This window comes from Salminus brasiliensis, chromosome 1, assembly GCF_030463535.1.
Source record: "Salminus brasiliensis chromosome 1, fSalBra1.hap2, whole genome shotgun sequence".
NCBI lineage: Eukaryota > Metazoa > Chordata > Actinopteri > Characiformes > Bryconidae > Salminus > Salminus brasiliensis.
Window position 1 is genome coordinate 55,305,587 of NC_132878.1, and position 17,877 is coordinate 55,323,463.

General features: G+C 43.8%; 2 protein-coding genes across 2 annotated transcripts; both read right to left on the reverse strand.

Moving 5' to 3' along the window:
• Positions 1–1,908: 1,908 nt before the first annotated feature.
• Positions 1,909–5,409, reverse strand: psma8 (proteasome 20S subunit alpha 8). The gene is made up of 7 exons (XM_072696353.1): positions 5,210–5,409; positions 4,086–4,212; positions 3,719–3,843; positions 3,401–3,523; positions 3,099–3,218; positions 2,921–2,983; positions 1,909–2,409 (listed from the first exon to the last, which is right to left on the reverse strand). The coding sequence occupies exons 1-7, from the start codon at positions 5,309–5,311 to the stop codon at positions 2,314–2,316; spliced, it is 756 nt and encodes a 251-aa protein (XP_072552454.1). The 5' UTR covers positions 5,312–5,409; the 3' UTR covers positions 1,909–2,313.
• Positions 5,410–7,954: 2,545 nt separating this feature from the next.
• LOC140550419 (uncharacterized) lies at positions 7,955–17,447 on the reverse strand. The gene is made up of 13 exons (XM_072674334.1): positions 17,222–17,447; positions 15,935–16,054; positions 15,595–15,714; positions 15,336–15,458; positions 11,688–11,770; positions 11,149–11,274; positions 10,975–11,020; positions 10,516–10,649; positions 10,123–10,254; positions 8,802–8,916; positions 8,481–8,615; positions 8,263–8,379; positions 7,955–8,088 (listed from the first exon to the last, which is right to left on the reverse strand). Exons 1-13 carry the CDS (start codon positions 17,445–17,447, stop codon positions 7,955–7,957), a joined length of 1,611 nt encoding a protein of 536 aa, XP_072530435.1.
• Positions 17,448–17,877: the final 430 nt, after the last annotated feature.

Sequence of the window (17,877 nt, forward strand, 5' to 3'; positions counted from 1 at the left end):
GGGGGGGGGTGACACACAGCTGAGCTAGAACATCTTGCAGTAATCCACTCATGCTGTTTAACTTTTCAGTTTGTCCACTGATGCCAACAGAACTTCTTGCTTAAAATGACCATTGATTTCTCTCCCTCTGACAATATAGGAGAGTTGAGACCACAACATACTTCATCATATGAACAGCTTAAGGGGTAAAATACACTTGAAAATATAATTTAAAAAGTGAAGAACCTCTTTTTTTTGCTGGCCTAGAAGTGGCAATTTTGCTTCCTGACTGGCTGCGTATAGACTGCCTTGTTTGCCTAGCAGACATTTCCTCAACAATTTTGCCACAATGTTAACAAGTATATGTGCTGCTGAGATTGGGTCTCCTTGCTATCCTTGCAAGGACATACTCTCATTAATGTGTATGTCAAAGTATGTAGCGATAGCATTTTCACTCATCACCATACAGCATTAGCAGTGTGCCATCCTCACCCAGCATCATTACTGCAGCAGTAGGCACAAGCCATGTTCAAAGGCTCTACAGCTTAAGGTTCTGAAGGCACGGCTTCAGCCCTTTACCAGGCACAGTCACACTGAATGGAACATGAAACATAATGGAGGTTATTTTATGCAATAAACAGTAAACCCAAACCCTCCTTTGTTGAAATGCCATTGATGAAACTACGCAGCCAATAGCGGTCTGGCAAAACCACTTTTAAACTTTTAAATACATGAATACCATTCCGAGAGCGGTTCACTGTTTTTTAACTGCTCAGCAATATATAATGAACTGATCATACTAAGGAGGTGTTTATTCATTAGATTTGACATGATTGGGAATTTCCAACACCTGCTTATTTAAGGTCCCACTGTTGAAAGTGCATAGGATCAAAGGAATTACCTGCAGATCTTAGAAACAGGATTGTGTCAAGGTGCAGATCTGGAGAAGAGCACAGTGGTTACCATCATTTGTCAATAGAACAATTTGGAACAGCCAAGAATTTTCCTAGATCTGTCCACCTGGCCAAACTGAGCATTTGGGGAAAGATCGTGGGACCAGGGCGACTAGTCCTGATAGAGGGAATGATAAGTACACAGAGGTCCTTGAAGAAACCCTGCTCCAGAGTACTCTGGACCTCAGACTGGAGTGAAGGTTACCTTCCAACATGACAATGACCAAAGCACACAGCTAAGAGAACAAAGGAGAGGCTTCTGAGGTGGTGTGCAAAAACTTTGTCTTTTACAAGATGCCATGAAGCTGTAACTCCTGCCATCGGCACATCAACTAAGTGTTAGGCTAGGGGTGTGTACAGATGTGTAACCCCTAAATAAAATGTTATTTTCATTTCATAATTATTGTGTAGACTGTTGTGGCCAAATGAACTCCATCTATTGTAAATTAACTCTGTAATGTAATGACTTTTCAGCTTAAGTTCACCTACAAGCTCTTTACCCCCGCCCCCATTTCAGAAATCCTATTTAAAAATGTTCTTCCCAGCAGAGAACTCCTCCAGTGCTTCATGTTGACTACTGCATAAACACCCAATGAAATTTTTACTCAATGAGGGGGTGTCAAAATTGTTTTGGACTAGAACGCTTAAATTAATTAATTATTGATTGTATCTTCAGCCTGGCTTGAGAGTTTCTTGTCGGCAGCGCGTTTCAGTTCCCTCACCAGATCAAAGGCAGAGAGAATGAGAGCGCTCTAGGTTTCCGGCCCACTGACGAGACGTCAAATAGAGGAAGACAAAGCCAATTTCTCTCATATTAATATTCATCAGTGGGATCACGAACGCATAGTCAGAAACTTTTAAACACTGGCAATGGTCTACTCCCTATTGGTGCAGTGTCCTTCTGTGACAAAGCAAGAAAAGAACTCCAAATTCATCAGGTTTTATCTCGAGAACAAGTCAGGTTTGATCCAGCCAGGAGAGTACAAACAACAATACTTTATTTTCATGTCAGTTTGAGCACATCCTCACAAAATCATCAACTGCAGGGCACCGTGTTGCTTAACCAGAAAGTCCATATGTAAAAGTCCATATTGTTGTCACTGCATTATATCCAATGTGTCCTACAAACCATGCTTTACATACACAAGAAACCTTTCAGGAAGGACACTTAAAAATGGGCATGTCCAAAACGTCAGTGATAATTGTGTTTATTAAAAGGTGATGCCTGGGTGCAATACTCCCACAGTGAGGTTCTTAGGAAACGGAGATGTGCTCTTAACTAACAGGGGAGGGGAATGGAGGCCTGGGTCTGAGCCAAGTGCTTCTGCCCATATAAACAAAACTAACAGAGTAACGGACTTAGTGTAAGCGTGCCGGTCATCTACGAGGACTTCTTTTGCTTCTTCTTCTCCGCTTCCTCCTCTTTCTCCTTCTCAATTTCAGCAACCAGCGTCTCGATCTCCTTGGATTCAAGAATCTGATGAACAAGAAGATTCGAGTGTCACTTGCGCAGAGAGTGGTTAGGCTGGTGCATGCAAAACAGTACAGTGAAACCCACATAGGCCACACACAAACACAAACTCTGTTTCTGGATTGTAAGACTGATAAAAAGACCATAACATCTGAACTGCCAGTTACTTGGGTCTGCATGTCAAGAAAACACTGGTTATTTCACAGCCAGTTGTTTACTAGAAGCTTTACAAATGGATGGACACACGTCTCCAAAAACAGCAAATGGAGTACATAAATTCTATTTCTGCACTTGAGCAGTTTAATGGTCAAAAACAGGAGATATTTATGCATTCAAAAACGAATGTCTTATGAAAAGCTCATTTCCAAGTGTTCAAATGACAATTTCAGGCTGTTGTAACTAAACTGAACACTGCTCACACATTCAGTCATTTGTGATAGAAGAAATCTGGCTAACAACCCTCACAGTACAAATATAAAACTAACTAAATAAATAAAGAAACAAATAAGTACATTACCTTGAGGGGCTGGTTTCTCCTGATCACAGCCAGCTCTATGTTCTTACCACCTGACTGGACAACCTAGGTAGGCAAATGTAAACAGCATTAAAGGAAAATGTGCTCACTCCAATTTAAAAAGCTATGCATAAAATTGTGTATCCATAGCTAGCTTGCTAGATGTTCAGTGAAGCTGTACCTCCAACAGGGCTTTAATAGCCAGCTTGATGGCGTCATTGTCACTAGCGATGGCTTCATCTGTGTAGTTCTTCTCCAGAAACTCCCTCACAGTCTTAGCACTGCGCCCAATTGCATTTGCCTTGTAAGAAAGGGGGGGGTGGGGGGGGCAGACATAGGAATGTGTCCAATTCAAAATTCTGGGATTATAAGAATCGTTTCATGCATTTAACTCCTAGTATCCAAGACCTGACAGCAGGTCTAATATTAATAATAATTATTGAGACACTGAATATCATCAATACCAGCCCTGCTCTCCTTTACCTTCCATGCATGGTATGTTCCTGAAGGGTCTGTCTGATACAATCGGGGAGTCCCATCATAGTCAAAACCCACAATCAAGGCAGAGATGCCAAAGGGACGACGTCCGTTGCTCTGTGTATAACGCTAACAAATCAAAGAGAGAGTAGAAGGATATTACCAACACTGCAAAATAACAGAAGAGTGTGGAAAGCTCGTCGTACTTTTAGCTGGTTGTTTACATTTGGCAGTAAGGCTAAATGCTTAAAGACACTGAAGCTCCCAGACTAACAAAACCTGATGTATTCTTTATAGCAGACTGGGTTTGTTTAGGACTGGTACCTGTTTAAGTGTTGCAATGTAACGGGTGATGTATTCTACAGTAACAGGGTCCTCTACTGTAAGCCTGTGGCTCTGGCACTCCACCCTTGCTCTGTTGATGACAATCCTCGCATCAGCTGTGAGACCTGTAAAGAAACATCATACATACAAACATAGCTTTTAGTTTTCACAGACACAACATTTAAGCTAAAGCGGTGGTGTTTGTGCTGATGAAGAAGGGATGCTGTCTTGGTTTCCCTTTCAGAGCGCCAAGTGCTGAATAAACACAATAACATGCACCAAGCATTATTTATCAGATTACAGACTCCAACGCTTAATGTGATCCATACAAAAGCTCTGCTGGGATGTACTGAAAGTAAAGGCTTACCTGCAAAGGCCATACAAACATGCTCATCGAGGGCACATATCTTCCTAACCGTTCTCTCCTCCTGCAGCTTTGCCACAGACTTCTTCTCTACGCCTAGGACCACAATGTCCTTCCCCCGGATTCCAACCTTGAGGGAAAATAAAGGGAAACATGGGGATCATTACTACTACTACTACTACATGTAAGCATCAGCAGCTCTGGGTTGAGGTTGTTCTCTTGCCAACCCATCGATCCAATACAATACAACTGCAAAACATTAAATAAAAATAGTTCATCCTAACAGTTCGTTCTCTCCATTAAATAACCTGTTTCCCGTTAATTTAACATGTTTTCAGGAATAATAATAATAATAATAATAATATAATAATAATAATAAATCCTTCCCTCAATTTCACAAACTGCTCCCCTCCTCTGTAAAACACTCTCTGGAAACAACTTATTAAATTAAGGGTCCGGTTTATGCCTCTAAATATGACTAGTTTAGGGGCTCTGTGACACTAATCACAAGTAAATAAGGGCACATTTCCAACTTCAGACTTCACTAAAGCGACTAGAAAAAGCCCAAAGCCCGAGCTGAGGAGCAGGCGTACGTCGCCCTCCACAGGTCCAACACATAATCACACTCCGTGGATCGTTTCATAACCCAACACTGCTCGCTTAGCTAATATCGAAACCCAACAAATGCCAGAAATCCACTGCAATCGTGTTATTAAATCAGCCCTGCTACCTTCAGCCCAATGTTACCCGATCTGCAACCCCGGTGCTCTGTTTACTGCTAGCTGCATCAGTAGCTAGTTAGCAGGCTAGCTAGCTAGCTAGCCTCTACGCTAGCACCGGGCACCATAACATGCAAGTCACGCTTAGCGGTCCTCTCATTCAAAAGGCGCTAAGCTAACAGCAGCTACCGCTAGGCTCATGGCTAGTCCTGATCTCCTTACATTTCGAGCATTTTGCTGAGTTTTGACCGTTTGAGTAACTCGCTAATGCGCCAGCACCGACACACTGGTTACTCCATGACGCTGCAAACTAGACTAGACCAGCTAGCTAAGTAGCTAAAGTATGAGTTAGCCTCCTGGTTAGCCATAGCTGCTGAAGACACAGCGCACACACACACACACACTCACCGCTGTAGAGCCCTTCTTCACCGCCTCCTGAGCGTACTCCACTTGAAACAGATGACCATCAGGAGAGAACACAGTTATAGCTCGATCGTATCTAGCTGCCATTGCTGCAAACTAGGTGTGGATTTGACAGACACGTTAGCTAATCCGCACACACCAACTTTCAGCACAGCAGCGCTCTCAGACCGAAGCTATCAACTCGCATGCGCACAGAGACCACCAACTGCATTCTGGGAGGTGTAGTGTTGGAGCGCATTCAGTGGAAACTGTCGACTATGGATGGTTGTAGTCTCCCAAACATCACACGCACACCCATTTATATGTACGGTACCATTTACAATCATCTTATAAGAATTTGAATCCAAATGATAGGGTGATCATATTGTTGTTTTTACAAAAAAATAAAATAAAAAAGAGAACACTAGGGACATAAGGGCATCCATTGAAGTTAGGTAGTAAGTAGGTCTGGGTTGTTCGTTGAACTAACGTCAAATCACAATTAAGGCTCTCAAACACAGTGTATTTCTAGTGTGTTTTTTATTAGTATGGCAATTAAGCGAGATGTCTTTTTTATTTAAGCCTGGATATAATCAACAGCAATGTTTTCATAAAAAATGTATGTATATACAGTCATGCCCGAAAGTATTCATACCCCTGGCAAAGTTTGACTTAAATTTACTTTTATTTAACCAGAAGTTATATTTTTGCCTTGAAACGACACAGGCATCTCCCAGGAGATAACACGATGATGTACAAGAGGCATCATTGTGGGAAAAAGTATTTCTCAGCTTTTATACACATTTGAACAAAAAGTGGCATGTCCAAAATTATTCATACCCTTTGAAAACTGTCACAGTATATGGGAAAATCCAAAGTTCTATACCATTCCAAATAGTCCAAGCTGTTTTAAAGCATCCTAATTACCCTGATTAATTGGGAACAGCTGTTTTAATCAACTCAACAGGAGCAAAACAGCAGCTCTCTGCAGTTGGTTTGTGGACAGTCATGGCTAAGACAAAGGAGCTCACTAAGGACCTGCGGCTGTGCATTGTGGCCGCTCACAAGTCAGGAAAGGGCTATAAAGCCATATCAAAATGTTTTCAAGTTCCAGTGGCTACAGTGCAAAGTATTATTAAAAAATACAAGAAGTTCCGCACTGTGGAAAATCTCAGAAGATGTGGTCGGAAGCCAAAAGTGACACCTGTGCTGGCCAGGAGAATAGTGAGAGAGGTGAAGAAAAATCCAAGGATCACCACCAAGCCCATCCTGGTGAATCTGGACTCTGCTGGTGGCGACATCTCAAGGCAGACAGTTCAATGGACACTGCACACTGCTGGGTTCCACGGACGCAGGCCAAGGAGGACACCACTTCTCCAGAAAAGGCACACAAAAGCCCGCTTGACCTTTGCAAATGCTCATCTGGACAAAGAAGAAGACTTCTGGTGTTCTGTTTAGTGGTCAGATGAAACAAAAATTGAATTGTTTGGCCACAATGATGTGTGCACCATTTGGCGTGAAAAAGGAGAAGCCTTCAACCCTAAGAACACCATCCCCACTGTCAAACATGGTGGTGGGAACCTAATGTTTTGGGGGTGTTTTTCAGCCAATGGACCAGGGAACTTGATCGCAGTAAATGGCACCATGAAAAAAGAGCAATACATCAAGATTCTCAACAACAACATCAGGCAGTCCACAGAGAAACTTGGCCTTGGGAACCGGTGGACATTTCAGCACAACAACGACCCAAAACACACAGCCAAAGTGGTGAAGAAATGGTTAGCAGACAAAAACATTAATGTTTTGCAGTGGCCCAGCCAGAGTCCTGACTTGAATCCAATTGAGAATCTGTGGAGGGAGCTAAAGATCAGGGTGATGGCAAGGAGACCCTCGAACCTCAAAGAGTTGGAGCTCATCACTAAAGATGAATGGGCAAAAATACCAGTGGAGACATGCAAAAAGCTGGTCAGCAATTACAGGAAGCGTTTGATTGCTGTAATAGCCAATAAAGGCTTTTCTATTAATTATTGAGAAGGGTATGAATAATTTTGGACATGCCACTTTTTGTTCAAATGTGTATAAAAGCTGAGAAATATTTTTTCCCACAATGATGCCTCTTGTACATCATCGTGTTATCTCCTGGGAGATGCCTGTGTCATTTCCAGGCAAAAATATAACTTCTGGTTAAATAAAAGTAAATTTAAGTCAAACTTTGACAGGGGTATGAATACTTTCGGGCATGACTGTATGTATATGTAGTAAAATGAAGAACAAGCTTCTGCTCGACTCTCAGGTGGATTTGATCTGCTCATCAGAGGCTTTTGCACAATCCTGTGGAATTTCATGCACCTTAAGTGTGTCATAAGAGCAAAACAGGGACACAGCATCCAAATACTAATCTTTATACATCTTTATACAATGTATACATCTATGACCTTCAAGAATTCTACATCTCCACTTACAATTTTATGCTGATAACATAATGTGTACATTTGTATTAAATTAGACAGAAAGGCCAAATAGAAGAATTTTCACTAGTGGTCTCAGACTTTTGGAGCGCACTGTATACAAAACATGTTGTCAAGTCATCCAGGATTTTGATCTTCAGCAACGAATTCTAAGAATATCAATCAATGTATATCAAAGTATATCTATAAAAAAAAACATACACTCATACACACTCTTAAAAAACAACAACTCTACTCTAGTGTCAGTCATGGTAAACACTTCACTTCCTTCCAAACGAGTGGTTCAGGGCTTGTCCGTGGCAAAGGTGTCTTGCTGGAGCATCTGGAGCAGCTGGCTGGTGTGTTCAGTCTGTTGCTGCACTCTGTTCAGCTCCCGTTCCAGATCCAACCCCCACGCCATTCCGTCCAGCCCTCCACCTGCACAGCCACAATCTTATCACTCAACTGCCAACCGACATTCAAAGAGCTGCACCTAGGCTTGGTGGTAATTTTTGCTCACATTGCTTATTTGACTGAGAGTGAGAGTCTTTGATCGAACATTGTAAAAAAAAAAAAAAAGATGCATGGGCATTTGAAAAAGTGCTAACTCACCTTTCCTGAGATTACACATGCTGGCGATTGCAAGCTGTTGAAATCTCACTTCTTGATTGCGAAGGAATCTCATCAAGTATCCAACAATGGCTCTGTGGTGAGCTTTCAGCAGTCTATCTGCATAAAATACCACAGCACAAGGAATGCAGCAACGGTTCATCAGCAAGTGATAACACAATAAAGCAACCATTAAAGACATGCAGTATCTCAACGTTTACCATTCATGTCTAATTTGCTGATCACAGAACCGGCAGCAAAAGACAAGTCCGGATTTTCACTTTCACTGGAGAGGCTCACAAGTCTGCCAACATGAGAAGCAGTCATCTTGTTGACAAGACAGGACCGGAGGGAGTCTGAGAATAATGAGGTAAACAATTGGACATCAGCTGTGTCTGACATACTGAAAAAACTCAATCAAGAATGGTGTTTGTTCAAAACAGGATCGCTGACTCCTGTGCTTTCAAGTTAAAAAATTTTCACGTTTACTTAATAAAACATGTAAAGAATCGCTATGTCATATAGTGAGATAGTTTCCTTACCAAAACAAGCCAGTGAATAGAGGCAAAATAGTACACTTAAAACAGCGTCACCCTCGTTCCAATAAAATTCAAGAGCTAGAAGAAGCCCAGACAAGCACTCTGCCTCCAGTGCCACCTAAAGAACCACAGAATTAGTTACATACTGTATAGAATCCATAGGTAGAAGAGACAGAGACTGGACACCGTTACTAAAAGAAATATGGGTGTAACAATGCACAAGTTAACATGTCCATGTGGGGCCTGTATGGATAGCCTAACTGGGAACCAGAAAGTTTTGTATTGGGGTGCCACATTGGCATCACACATGGATGCCAACCACGGCCCCATCTGGGTTGTATACTGCACACGGGGCACAGATGTAATTGGACTAAAACAATGGGGCCATTTGGGGAGCCCAACTGGGTTCCAGTAACAAAAGTATGTACAAGCCCACCATGTAACACAGGTCTTGTGTCATTTCTGGAGGAAAAAAAAACTCATTTTATTATGAGTTATTTATTATATTACTCATATAACTTCATTTTAATTAATTTGTGAATAAGCTCTAGGACTACAAAACGCCCTACAAAAGATAGAGCCTACAAGAGATTTTCAATGAAGTTACCTATAAACATCATTTTGCACAAAAGTTATATTATTAGTATAAAAGCCTTTAATACACTAATGACTTTCTTTTCATTTCCTTCTTCCAAGTTTTTTTTCTATGTGTGAGGGTTTTTTTTTTATCATTCCTCCTTAACAACTTCTTGTTACAGTCTGAATTTCATTTCCATGATATATAAAATTTAAAATGATTATATTTGGAAACACTGTGAATTTGTACAACCCTATTTGGTATTTTATCAGTTTAATTAATTATTTTTTTCCCCTAAATTATTAAAATGGTCTTTTATATATATATACATATATACATTTATATATATTTATGTATTTCACAAATATTTGCTTATTTATTTACAGTCACATTCATGGCATTTGTCTGACGCACTGATCCAGAGCAGCTTACATTTGAATCATGTTACACAGTAGTTGACTGTAGTGTTAAGAGTCTTGCCTATTTTATATTTATTGACTTTTATTGGTGTTGAGTGGTGTGTTTGCCCAGCCAGAGAATCGAACCCAGTCTGCCAAGGGGAAGGCAGTGCTGTTAACCACTATGCTACACTAACCGCAGTTCATGCAGTTAAGTATTAATAACTGTCAATCTGTTGCATGTGGGACACATTAGCATCTCGAATGTTCAGTTTTTGTCATGACAGTACATTTTAATTAGACCTCACGTGTGTAACTGCGAGACTGCGTGAGTACTTGCTTGCTGTACCTGCCGTCTTTCCACAACGTCCCACAGGTAGTTAAGGATGATGGCACAGTGAGTAACTACAGTACGATTAGACAGGTGTGTGAGAAGCAGGTCTCCCAATACGGACATCACGCCCTGATTCACCAGAGCCTCCTACAATACAAACACTCATCAGCAGTTACACTCAGCATCCCTTAAAACATGGTAAAACAGCTCTGAACCAATTCAACCAGTTTCTGACATTTTCTGGGTATCATAAACTGACATTAACAACCAGATTCTGATATTATCTGAGTCAATTTACTGAACTGACTTAATTAAAGAGCTATAATAAAAACATACATGAAACCTCTGAGAGGGTCTAAAAAGAGACACCCTAGCACTGGGGTATACCTGACTGACAAGTACCCTTACTCTCTTTGGTGGGTGGGCAGAGAGCCGTGAGAGCAGCATTAGTCCGGCCTCAGGGGATGTGAGCTCTGGTGCCCTAAGCAGGGTTAACAGTGGACACACCCAGTCCAGCCCAACCAGCTGCTGCTGTGCCTCACCTGCAACCAAGATGCATAACAAAGCCAGGGACACAAAGGGACACTTAACATATCACAATGCGGGTGTTACAATTCAACATATCATGATATATTGTGATACTTTTAGCAAGGCGATCAGAACAGTGGAAACTAAAGACAGGCAGTCGGGGTTTGAACACAACACAAAATAAACCACTGTCTGAAACCAATATTAACATGTAAACTATTCATTAACACTTGGTAGTGTTTGGAGAATCAATACAGTGTTGCAAAAGCAGAGTTAGGAAGTTCAGACAATCAAAATTTGGGAAGTGGCTTCGAGGACCCGTTCTAGCCTTACCATTACCATTTAAAGTGAAGCTCCTGAGGCACTGGCTGGCCTGGGTGGAATTCTGACAGAACATAAAAATATCATGACCATTGTTAGACCTTTGGTTCTGTACAAAACAGGGAAACCTAATCACAGAATGCTTTACTACCTTACTACAACATTATTCCACACTGGCCAGCCTCTCCCTACCTTGAGAACAGATGAGCCCATTAATAAGACCAGGGACTTCAGCAGGAAACGGTCACCAATCCTGAGCATTTTTGGGTGATGCTCTGGAACTGCGGCAATATTACTCAACGCAGAACAGCTGTAAAACTGAGAAAAGGGCATGATGTAGCATGACGTCATTGACATGACAATATACACTATGTCCAGAAAAGTGTGCAGACACCTGTTCTGAAAGGGCATGCTCAGGAGAAGCCATGTGTTGGCTAGCTGGCATTAAAGCCACCAGCGTTAGGCTATGGAGCAGTGCAGTGAAGTCTGTGATCTAGAACGAATAGTCTACATTAGCACCTGACCTCAATAATGCTCTTGTGGCCAAATTCAATTCAATTGCTCACAGTGGAACAAACCCCTAATGAGAACCCTTGATTTTTGAGGAATCATTAGGAAAGTAGACAGGTGTCTATAAACTTTTGGGCGTATCATATACATACACAATACTTTGCATTCTACAAAGACATTTTTAGAACCAGGAGCCTAAAAGAATGGCATAATAGAAGTACCTGAACTTCAGAATCAGTTGACTGCAACAGAAGAGCCAGCACAGGAATAACCCCCTCCTTACACAGAACATCCATTGTACTCACTAGAAAACAATGTGAGCAGAGTCAGGTCTCAAGATTATTGTTTGTGTTTGTATGTGAGCGTGTGGTGGGTCTAGTGGGCCTAGAATACTGTGGTATGACTGTGAGTGTGTGGAGGGTCTAGTGGGCCTAGAATACTGTGGTATGACTGAGAGTGTGTGGTGGGACTAGTGGGCCTAGAAGACTGTGGTATGACTGTGAGCGTGTGGTGGGACTAGTGGGCCTGGAAGACTGTGGTATGACTGTAAGTGTGTGGAGGGTCTAGTGGGCCTAGAATACTGTGGTATGACTGAGAGTGTGTGGTGGGTCTAATGGGCCCAGAAGACTGTGGTATGACTCTGAGAGTGTTTTGGGACTAGTAGGCCTAGAAGACTGTGGTATGACTGTGAGTGTGTGGAGGGTCTAGTGGGCATAGAATACTGTGGTATGACTGTGAGTGTGTGGTGGGACTAGTGGGCCTAGAATACTGTGGTATGACTGTGAGTGTGTGGTGGGTCTAGTGGGCCTAGAAGACTGTGGTATGACTGTGAGTGTGTGGTGGGACTAGTGGGCCTAGAATACTGTGGTATGACTGTGAGCGTGTGGTGGGACTAGTGGGCCTGGAAGACTGTGGTATGACTGTGAGTGTGTGGAGGGTCTAGTGGGCCTAGAAGACTGTGGTATGACTGTGAGCGTGTGGAGGGTCTAGTGGGCCTAGAATACTGTGGTATGACTGTGAGTGTGTGGTGGGACTAGTGGGCCTAGAATACTGTGGTATGACTGTGAGCGTGTGGTGGGACTAGTGGGCCTGGAAGACTGTGGTATGACTGTGAGTGTGTGGAGGGTCTAGTGGGCCTAGAAGACTGTGGTATGACTGTGAGTGTGTGGTAGGTCTAATGGGCCTAGAATACAGTGGTATGACTGAGAGTGTGTGGTAGGTCTAATGGGCCTAGAAGACTGTGGTATGACTGTGAGTGTGTGGTGGGTCTAATGGGCCTAGAATACTGTGGTATGACTGTGAGCGTGTGGTGGGACTAGTGGGCCTAGAAGACTGTGGTATGACTGTGAGTGTGTGGTGGGACTAGTGGGCCTAGAATACTGTGGTATGACTGTGAGTGTGTGGTGGGTCTAATGGGCCTAGAATACTGTGGTATGACTGTGAGCGTGTGGTGGGACTAGTGGGCCTAGAAGACTGTGGTATGACTGTGAGTGTGTGGTGGGACTAGTGGGCCTAGAAGACTGTGGTATGACTGTGAGTGTGTGGTGGGACTAGTGGGCCTGGAAGACTGTGGTATGACTGTGAGTGTGTGGAGGGTCTAGTGGGCCTAGAAGACTGTGGTATGACTGTGAGTGTGTGGAGGGTCTAGTGGGCCTAGAATACTGTGGTATGACTGTGAGTGTGTGGTGGGACTAGTGGACCTAGAATACTGTGGTATGACTGTGAGCGTGTGGTGGGACTAGTGGGCCTAGAATACTGTGGTATGACTGTGAGCGTGTGGTGGGACTAGTGGGCCTAGAATACAGTGGTATGACTGAGAGTGTGTGGTAGGTCTAATGGGCCTAGAAGACTGTGGTATGACTGTGAGTGTGTGGTGGGTCTAATGGGCCTAGAATACTGTGGTATGACTGTGAGCGTGTGGTGGGACTAGTGGGCCTAGAAGACTGTGGTATGACTGTGAGCGTGTGGTGGGACTAGTGGGCCTAGAAGACTGTGGTATGACTGTGAGTGTGTGGTGGGACTAGTGGGCCTAGAAGACTGTGGTATGACTGTGAGTGTGTGGTGGGTCTAATGGGCCTAGAATACTGTGGTATGACTGTGAGCGTGTGGTGGGACTAGTGGGCCTAGAAGACTGTGGTATGACTGAGAGTGTGTGGTGGGTCTAATGGGCCCAGAAGACTGTGGTATGACTCTGAGAGTGTTTTGGGACTAGTAGGCCTAGAAGACTGTGGTATGACTGTGAGTGTGTGGAGGGTCTAGTGGGCCTAGAATACTGTGGTATGACTGTGAGTGTGTGGTGGGACTAGTGGGCCTAGAATACTGTGGTATGACTGTGAGTGTGTGGTGGGTCTAGTGGGCCTAGAAGACTGTGGTATGACTGTGAGTGTGTGGTGGGACTAGTGGGCCTAGAATACTGTGGTATGACTGTGAGCGTGTGGTGGGACTAGTGGGCCTGGAAGACTGTGGTATGACTGTGAGTGTGTGGAGGGTCTAGTGGGCCTAGAAGACTGTGGTATGACTGTGAGCGTGTGGAGGGTCTAGTGGGCCTAGAAGACTGTGGTATGACTGTGAGTGTGTGGTGGGTCTAGTGGGCCTAGAATACTGTGGTATGACTGTGAGTGTGTGGTGGGACTAGTGGGCCTAGAATACTGTGGTATGACTGTGAGCGTGTAGTGGGACTAGTGGGCCTGGAAGACTGTGGTATGACTGTGAGTGTGTGGAGGGTCTAGTGGGCCTAGAAGACTGTGGTATGACTGTGAGCGTGTGGAGGGTCTAGTGGGCCTAGAATACTGTGGTATGACTGTGAGTGTGTGGTGGGACTAGTGGGCCTAGAATACTGTGGTATGACTGTGAGCGTGTGGTGGGACTAGTGGGCCTGGAAGACTGTGGTATGACTGTGAGTGTGTGGAGGGTCTAGTGGGCCTAGAATACAGTGGTATGACTGAGAGTGTGTGGTAGGTCTAATGGGCCTAGAAGACTGTGGTATGACTGTGAGTGTGTGGTGGGTCTAATGGGCCTAGAATACTGTGGTATGACTGTGAGCGTGTGGTGGGACTAGTGGGCCTAGAAGACTGTGGTATGACTGTGAGCGTGTGGTGGGACTAGTGGGCCTAGAAGACTGTGGTATGACTGTGAGTGTGTGGTGGGACTAGTGGGCCTAGAAGACTGTGGTATGACTGTGAGTGTGTGGTGGGTCTAATGGGCCTAGAATACTGTGGTATGACTGTGAGCGTGTGGTGGGACTAGTGGGCCTAGAAGACTGTGGTATGACTGTGAGCGTGTGGTGGGACTAGTGGGCCTAGAAGACTGTGGTATGACTGTGAGTGTGTGGTGGGTCTAGTGGGCCTAGAAGACTAGTATGAAACAGTGTGCGGTGGGTCTCCTGGGCCTAGAATACTGCGGTATGACTGTGAGAGCGGTGGGTTTAGTGGGCCTAGAAGACTGTGGTATGACAGAGTGTGCGGTGGGTCTCCTGGGCCTAGAAGACTGTGGTATGACTATGAGCGTGTGATGGGTCTAGTGGGCCTAGAAGATCATGGTATGACTGTGGTATGACTGTGGTATGACTGTGAGCGTGTGGTGGGTCTAGTGGGCCTAGAATACTGTGGTATGACTATGAGCGTGTGGTGGGTCTAGTGGGCCTAGAAGATCATGGTATGACTGTGGTATGACTGTGGTATGACTGTGAGCGCGTGGTGGGTCTGATCTTGTTGTGTTTATTCTGTTGCGGTTTAGGGAGTCATTGTCATAGACTACTACATACAGCTACTAAGTGCTGTCCAGATCAAGTTGTTGCTTTTTCACAGACAGTCGCTTAGTAGGTTATTCCAGTGAGAGATAGTGATGACAGTTTATTGGAATGGCCTTACCAGATTTGGTGAGATTAAGAAGGGCTCTGACAGCATTTTGTTGAACTTTTGGATCGAAGGCTCGTGCCAGAACAAGCAGAGGCAGCACAGCATCAGAGGACACGATAGCCCCTCGGTTTGAATCTGAATTCAACAACACAGAAAACCACAGAATCTTAGTTAGCAACTGTGGTAAAATGAACTCAAGCGAAGTGGTCAGGATGTAAACAGGCCAATTTTGAACTGCAATCTTAAAAACACAAAAATAGAAAATACACACCTGAGGAGGCTAGCAGAGCAATACACGCACTGGAGTTACACTGAACTGTGTTATCATCAGACTGCAGCAGATCAACAAGTGGCTCCAGCACTCCAATCTCAATTATATGTTCTTCTTTAACTGAACAAAGATAAATTTGAAAACATATTTTTAACATTAGCACATGCGTTAGTGTGGTGTGTAGACTTGGCTTTAGCTTTCTCATACAAAACCTGCTACTATACGATAGACCAATCCAAACCTACAACATGGTGTTGTCCTAATGAAGTCTGAAGCACCGCATAGGACGTCTTTTTAATTTTGGTTGCTAACAAGCCTTTCCTCAGCAAGACTCTGTTACCTTTACTGTCTGTGAGAAAACTGAGCATGGACAGAGACACAGTCCTTTGAACCTCCATGTCCTCTGACTGCAGGAGAGTACAGCATGTCTCCAGAAACACGATGGGCCCCCGATTCCGTACTGTAAAAGGAACATAGCAAGAAGATCCAGAAAATGATTTTACTGATTTATTGGTTTAATCGGTCACTGTAGCGAACTACTGAACCCTTTGATTGACCCTTTGGATTTTGAAGTTGTGCTGTCCACAAAACAGAGACAGACTATCTATAACCAGAGCCTTTGTTTTTATGCAAATAAGACATTTTCATATTGCAGCCCTGCTTAAGAAAAACGGCCTGGACACCTCAACTGGCCAAGCTGGTTAAGCTGGTTGACCAGCATAGCTCTTGATCAGAATAGGTCATGCTTGAGTTTGATGGTTTAGCTGGTCTACCAGCATGACCAACCAATCCAGGCTACTTAATCAATATGATCAGCATAACCACACTAGACAAGACTTACTTAGCCAACCAGTATGGCCAGCTTGACCACTATCTTGGTCAGGTTGCTCATGCTGATAGACAAGTTAGAATATCAAACTTTAAATGACCAATCAGCTTAACCAGCTCGCTTCACATCATAGGATCTGCTTTCCTCTGGATGGCCAACCTTTCCACCACCTTAACCATCACAGACTAGTAGTAGGAATTCTTAGATAGCCAGATAGCTTAAGCCCAGATTTGAGGACTGTCCAGTAGCGCGGTGTGTCTGAGGTGGGTCTAGTGGGCCTATTAGAGGGTGGTGATGGGTGTGATCTTGTTGTAATGGTTTATTCTGTTGCTGTTTAGGGAGTCACCGTTGTAGACAGCTACTAAGTGCTGGCCTGCAAATACACTTTGCCCCAAACCAAAGATTAAGAAGAGCTCTTGAACTTTTGGATCGAAGGCCGGGGTGACCCTCAGATCTTGTCTGATTGAACCGGCTTGACATCAGACCTGTGTTATCCGGGTAAACGGAGAAATCTGGAACTACCAGAAAAGCGGGGACAAAAGTAGGACATGCAAAACACAGACTGAGGACACAATAAAAAGGAAGGACAAAAGAAAGCTTGGCCTTAAGTGTATCACGTGATCTGATGTCAACAAGAAAACGTTGGCAAAACGTTGGTATACTAGTACTGCTTTACTAACAGCACTGACCTCGTTCTCTGTGCCTAAGGCTCTACTAGAATCCTCTGCTATCATATTAATATCGACTTGTTTGTACTGGTAAGGCTGGACGTGGTAGAAGCTGCTCTTTGTTCCTGACCTGTGCTCAAGTGAGAGGTCCCTCTGGGTCTGGGTTCACGCTTCTCGCCGTGTCGTCGCAGAAGTGCACAGGGTTTCTGTTGAGACACGGCAGTGTTTTTCCAGCAGCAGCACTCCGAGATCCTGTCAGCAACATGCTTCACTTTCTGCACAAAGCTGGCTGTTTTCGCTGTGATGAAGGTTTTAAAATCGTCCAAAAGTCGCGCGCATCGGGCACACAGTCCCATGTTTTTTTTAGGAAAGAGGTGAGGAACAGGACAACCACTAATCAACCATGTATTCAGTCTATACGAGCTGCATACGAGCTGCTGCCGTTTCTGGACCATGCAGCCTGCAGAGGTGGAGCCCGAGCACCTGCACGGCGCTCTGCACACCCACACAGCCCCGCAGGTGTGGAGCTCCTCCTCCGCCTCCCTCACACAGCTGAGAGGAAAGTGCGCTGGACTAACGTGTATCATTACAACATGAATGTAACATCAGCTTTAGTTTCTTTCACAGTTTACTTACTTTGGGAAATGCATTATATCTAATATTTTTTATTTATTTTTTATTTTTACATTTTTTTAATTATTTGTTATTATTTTAAAAATATTTGTATCCATGTTTAAATGATGGACATATCTGACGTCAACACAGCTTAATTTTATGCACATTTCC

Excerpts from the sequence above, each read along its gene's own strand:
- psma8 (XM_072696353.1), bottom strand. The coding sequence starts at position 5,311 with ATGGCAGCTAGATACGATCGAGCTATAACTGTGTTCTCTCCTGATGGT. Across the intron at positions 3,219-3,400 it reads GAACATACCATGCATGGAAG|GCAAATGCAATTGGGCGCAG; the intron begins GTAAAGGAGAGC and ends CTTTCTTACAAG. Across the intron at positions 2,410-2,920 it reads GGAGAAACCAGCCCCTCAAG|ATTCTTGAATCCAAGGAGAT; the intron begins GTAATGTACTTA and ends CTTGTTCATCAG.
- LOC140550419 (XM_072674334.1), bottom strand. The coding sequence starts at position 17,447 with ATGGGACTGTGTGCCCGATGCGCGCGACTTTTGGACGATTTTAAAACC. Across the intron at positions 10,255-10,515 it reads CTGCCCACCCACCAAAGAGA|GAGGCTCTGGTGAATCAGGG; the intron begins GTAAGGGTACTT and ends TTTGTATTGTAG. Across the intron at positions 8,380-8,480 it reads CAGCAAATTAGACATGAATG|ATAGACTGCTGAAAGCTCAC; the intron begins GTAAACGTTGAG and ends TATTTTATGCAG.